This window comes from Gossypium hirsutum, chromosome A06, assembly GCF_007990345.1.
Source record: "Gossypium hirsutum isolate 1008001.06 chromosome A06, Gossypium_hirsutum_v2.1, whole genome shotgun sequence".
NCBI classification, from domain to species: domain Eukaryota; kingdom Viridiplantae; phylum Streptophyta; class Magnoliopsida; order Malvales; family Malvaceae; genus Gossypium; species Gossypium hirsutum.
In genome coordinates, this window is record NC_053429.1 from 41,577,754 (window position 1) to 41,583,320 (window position 5,567).

The 5,567-nt window shown below is 32.2% G+C and overlaps 1 protein-coding gene across 1 annotated transcript; it reads left to right on the forward strand.

Annotated features, from left to right (window-relative positions):
• Nucleotides 1-3,804: 3,804 nt before the first annotated feature.
• On the forward strand, nt 3,805-5,567 carry LOC107893939 (peroxidase A2). The gene is made up of 4 exons (XM_016819095.2): nt 3,805-4,110; nt 4,293-4,484; nt 4,579-4,747; nt 4,827-5,567. Exons 1-4 carry the CDS (start codon nt 3,883-3,885, stop codon nt 5,273-5,275), a joined length of 1,038 nt encoding a protein of 345 aa, XP_016674584.1. The 5' UTR covers nt 3,805-3,882; the 3' UTR covers nt 5,276-5,567.

Below are 5,567 nucleotides of genomic sequence, written 5' to 3' on the forward strand. Positions count from 1 at the left end.
ATTACAACATTATTTAGTTATGGATTGTTACTCTACTAAAATATCATGACTAAACTCTCCTTTTTATATACCATTAAGAAAGCAACTTATCACGTGCTTGTCCAATGACCTTATCATATGTGTGTTACCATCATAAGGCATCATTAATCTTTTTAGGATAAATTCATTCTCCTGATATGATTCTATTTTATCTCATGGTAACTATTACATCTTCCTTCATGAAAAGTCAATTACTAACAAATAGTAATTAAATCTTTCATCTTAGGACAAATGATCCGTGGCCACGTTGCTTTTCATCTACCATGTAATGCCAATGAGAGGATATCATTTACCTTTTATTGGGCTATGAATTTCACTATTGTAGGTAAATTTATGTCATGCAAAAGTCGTATACTCAATGTACTAGCTTTCAGCTTTATTACCAATTGAACCCAGGCTATCAATACATCAAAGCATATGAGTCACGTACACATAATCCGTCACTTACTCAGAGTTGAGGTAAGTCACACTATAAAAGTTACAAGTAAATAAATCCATAAACGAATCTTTGATTTATTCTGCTTAGGTCATCTCTAATGTATTACAAGTCCAGAAAGTCTTATTTATGTCTCTATTTTCTGGAAGTCATTGACTCCAATATCTAAGACAAGGTATCTTTCCCTCTGGACTTGATAGACAACATATTAGTCTTTTAAACAATTTGCTCACTTTCGATTAGACTAAAGACTTGTTTAGACTATATATTAGTACAAGTTGTCTTCTCACATTACGAGCCAATCACATATTGCAACTTAGTATTAGTTAAATGTTAGATAATCAACGAGTTAATATTTGCTTTCATTTTGCTTTGCATACAAAAATCGTTGAAGATAATATATAAAATATATTAAAAATAACAATGAAATTTTATTAAACCAATTTGTTTAAAAAATTGTAAGTACATAGACATATCCACTGCGCTAAGGGCACTAGATCTCAACTAATCTTAGAGACTTAAGGGACTTGGTCCTAGGGGTTGGTGATGAAGAGCCTTGAGGGCTTGAGGAGCCTACACTTGAAATTACTTTGGAGGCTTACAGTTTTCCTTAACTACTTGAACTCCCTTAAATATGAAGTGCTGGCTTTCAAGAATACACGACAAGGAGCCTTGGGGCTTAAGGTATTTATCTAAGGCTAGCATGTGACTTATAGATCTCTTGGATTGCTTAAACTCCTCAAGCTCCTCTTGAAGCGACTTGAGAGAAAATGTACGAGGTTATTGTGCCCCGTCAAGTCATCTAGGTGACGAAGCTGACGAAAATTTTCACAGACACATAGATAAAGAGACTTATCTTAGAAACCCAGTGATTTGGTAACTTATGAATAAATAAAAATAGTAATGGTGCTTGCTTCTATAAGGGAATTTAAGGCACCTTTGGCTTCAGGCGTCATGCCCCTATTATCGGCTTGTAAAGTGACTCCAATTGTTGGACCTTTGCCTCTTTATTACCTATGTAAGGGATTTCAGGTCCTAAGGCTGGCTTCTTTCCTTCATCTTTTTAACCTAACTTTTTCCGAGTTTGTGAACATAAAATTTGGTGAGTAAAATATGAATTTTAAAAGTTTAATAATTTAAATAAAACTTCTCAAAAAGTAAAATTATCAAAATTATAATTTATCATCATTTAGTTTCGAAATTGTAATAGCACACTAGGAATGTTGTGTGATATGTTGGATAATACCTCATGTCATCTAAAATGTATTATGTCACTATGGTCTCCAACTGTTAGGTAACCAAAAGTTTTATATATACAATGAAAATGATAAAATTAAAAAAAAATTACAAGCCAGGAAGGTAATGATAAGACTTGTGCTCGAGAAATGTTTTTGGGGGGCGTTTCTTTCAGAGTGATAGGTTCAAGTTATGCGTTTTTCTTGGTATGATTGACTTTCAGTACGACTTAGATACCATTTTTTTATGGATGATTTTTTTTTTGCTATAAAATGGAGCTTTTATGCTTTTTTTTTTCCTTTTGATTCTAAAAATTTACCTATTAATAAACTACCATTTTGGAGCAAATAAAAAAGAAAACAGCATCTGTACTGTTCCGCACTTAAAAATACTTTCAGAATCACAATTTAAATATTTGGTGAATATATGTTTTCAAAAGTCAAAAGTTGATAGTAAAACCAAAAACTAAAAATGACGGAAAAGAATAACATTACCGTATATAGTAAGTAACGTGTAACTCAAATCATCAAATTAACTAGGCAATATCTAAGAAATGATTAACATTGTTTTTGGATTCTGTGAGGATTAGCCTTTTACCTGATTGTCACCATTGCTGAAAAGCTAAGATGTTTGAAACGAAGAAGGAAAACTTTTACATTCTTAGAACCATGGAGCCCATTTTCTATCTGAGCATAACTTTCCTTATAAGATAAGGACAGCAATATTCCCACCGACGAGCTAAATTACCAAAAACCAGATATTACCGTCTTTCAAAGTAATTGGACTCTTTTGGAAAGCCTTTAAGCCATTATGGCTAATTCTTATAGGGTTTTGCAAATCAAACCATGAAAATAAAGAGAAATCTGAAATCTCGACTGTCAAGCTAGCCATAGGTCTGGCTGAACTTGAAAGCTAGAGACAACAAAGATGGATCTATTGTTCAAAATTATGGGTCTAGATGAACTTGAATAGAAACAAAGACGTTGAGATAAGAGAAAAAGAAATGTGAAGAAAGATTAGTTATTTAGAAATGATGGAATCGGAGACGAATTATGTTGAAGGTTTTCAAGCTATCAAACTACCACACAGTGTTTAAGCAAATCATCGTACTTATTTTATAATCAAATAAACTCATAATCTATGAATTTTATCCATTTAAATATTTAATTTTAATTGAATTAGGAGTTATATTGTTGTGTGATAAATTGAGAAAAATATGTGTTGAAAATTTAAGTTATAAAATTTATTTGGTATATTACTTAAAATTAATTATGGAATATAATTAAATCATTTATAAAAAATATATTTTATATTTTATTTTTAATTTTCAAATATTTTACCTTATTCTAACTACAAATTATATTTTTAAATGTAAAATTTTTATATGATAATATAATATTAAAATAAAAAAATTAATTAAAATAGAATTAATTAAAAATATTTTCATTAATTGATAAGTTTGTAGAAGGATTTTTATTGGACTTTTTTTTATTTTGGATTATCAAACATGTGTAAAAAAAAATTAAATCATTGAAAATATTAATTTTCTATTGATTTATTTTTTTCAATGGACTTTAGTTTTTATATGTTTTTAATATTTTATGCTTATGTAGAGAATCAAATAGCAACATGACATGACAAACATGACATGACAAACTTTTATTTAATACAGATGCATTCTGATAGTTAGACATAAAATAAAAATACTTGGTATAAATTTAAACTTGAAATTACAAAGATAAGAAAAAAATGTTGTAAAAAAAATCTCTTCAAAATAAGTAAAAAATTTCATTCTCTTTTTAAAAAATAAGTCATGTGAGTGGCTAAAAATTACCTATTAAAATTAATTTATTGCTAACTCAAATACTAAAATATGGTGGAAAAATAATATTTCTACACGTAGTATAATTTAATTAAAATTAAGGGTTTAAGTGAATAAAATTATACCAATTAAATAAAAGCACATTTAAATGATGAAATTGAAAATTTATTATTTAGTGATCCAAACAGAAATATGCTAATAATTGAATATCTCATTGTATATAGTTTCCCATTTGAAATTAATTTTCTCCTGTTGCATGAATCAGGTATATATGGAACTTAATTTGGCCCTTTAAATAGTCTCAAATAGCAGGCCCCCGTAATCAAATATTTAGCGGCCTAGAGGGGAAATGACCGAGGAAATGCCTTCTCTCCGATGTATAATAGCAACCCTTTTCTTCGCCCTTTTGCTCCCTCCAGGATCCTTTCCAGCCACCACATTAAGTCCATCATTTTATGATGAAACATGCCCCGCGGTATTTAGCATCATTCGAGGAATCATCGAACAAGCTTTGCTCTCTGATCCTAGGATTGGTGCCAGCCTTCTTAGGCTTCACTTCCATGACTGCTTTGTTAATGTAATAACCAAAACGTTTGTGTTCCTTACCAAATCTCTTTCTCTTCCTTCCGTTTACCTTTTCAGCCATTTCACGTATGTAGCCTAGTTATAGCTTTATAGATGGTAAATGTTGTGAACATCATATCTACTTTCAATTTGTTTCTTTTCTGAATATAAGGACTGAAACAAATTCTTTTGCAGGGCTGTGATGCATCGATTTTATTGGACAACAGCGCTACCATAGAAAGCGAGAAAGAAGCTGCGCCGAATAATAACTCAGCAAGAGGATTTGAGGTTGTCGATGCCATGAAGATCGCACTAGAATTTGAGTGTCCAGGCATCGTTTCCTGTGCTGATATTCTAGCTATTGCAGCTCAAGAGGCTGTCAATCTGGTACTTAGCCAATTCCTTCAAACTTCTCTTGTTTTTACCATAGATAGGTAGAGTACCATAAAATTATCTTCCATATTGAACTATATCACTTCAGGCGGGAGGTCCTTCATGGCTAGTTCTATTGGGAAGAAGGGATAGCACAGCAGCAAATCGAACACTGGCCAATTTAGCTATTCCAGCTCCCTTTGACACTCTTAATGTTCTCAAGTCCAAGTTTGCAGCCGTGGGGCTCAATACCAGTACCGATCTGGTTGCACTTTCAGGTAGGTCTTACAATGGATTTGATGGTTAAAAGATATATGTATGACATGTAATAGGGATTTTACGCAAAAATATTTTCAGGTGCTCACACATTTGGACGGGCTCAATGTACAATTCTCATTGAACGATTATATAATTTCAATGGTACCGGAAAAGCAGACCCGACATTGAACGCAACATACTTAGAGACGCTACGCAAAGTATGCCCTGAAGGCGGAAATGGTAGTGTTTTGGTGAATTTAGATCCTACAACACCTAATACATTCGACAGTAACTACTACACTAATCTTCAAGCTCAAGAAGGACTGCTCCAAAGTGATCAAGAGCTGTTTTCTACTAGTGGAGCTGATACCATTGAAATTGTGGAGAGGTTCAGCAGCAATCAAATTGCTTTCTTTGAAAGCTTTGTGGTTTCCATGCTAAAAATGGGAAATATCAGTCCAGTAACAGGTACGGAAGGAGAGATTAGATTGAGTTGTAGAAGGGTTAATATGGATTATACAAGTTCAAACAAATGGAGCTCTAGCTAAGGTGTGTCTGTTGGAGACTGTAAGTTGAATTGTTCCAGATTCATGCTTGTCGGGTTTCTAGATATTTCAGTTCAATGTCTATCTAAAAGTCGTATAATATTTTAGTCAATGTGTAGTTTGTTAACTACGATTCGCTAAATAGTCAACTAGTGTGCCTATATATTCCCTCTGTACTTGGTGAAAGTAATTGTCGGAAAAATTACAGATACAAGAGAGTTCAAGGAAACTCATCTTTTAAAATTGATTCTGCCTCTTCCTTTCCAATAAAATGATATCGGAGTTTACTTCTAAA

Bases quoted from the DNA above. Each gene is read 5' to 3' on its own strand.
- LOC107893939 (XM_016819095.2), top strand. From the start codon at position 3,883: ATGACCGAGGAAATGCCTTCTCTCCGATGTATAATAGCAACCCTTTTC. The intron at 4,485-4,578 runs GTACTTAGCCAA...ATATCACTTCAG, and splicing joins CTCAAGAGGCTGTCAATCTG to GCGGGAGGTCCTTCATGGCT. The intron at 4,748-4,826 runs GTAGGTCTTACA...AAATATTTTCAG, and splicing joins CGATCTGGTTGCACTTTCAG to GTGCTCACACATTTGGACGG.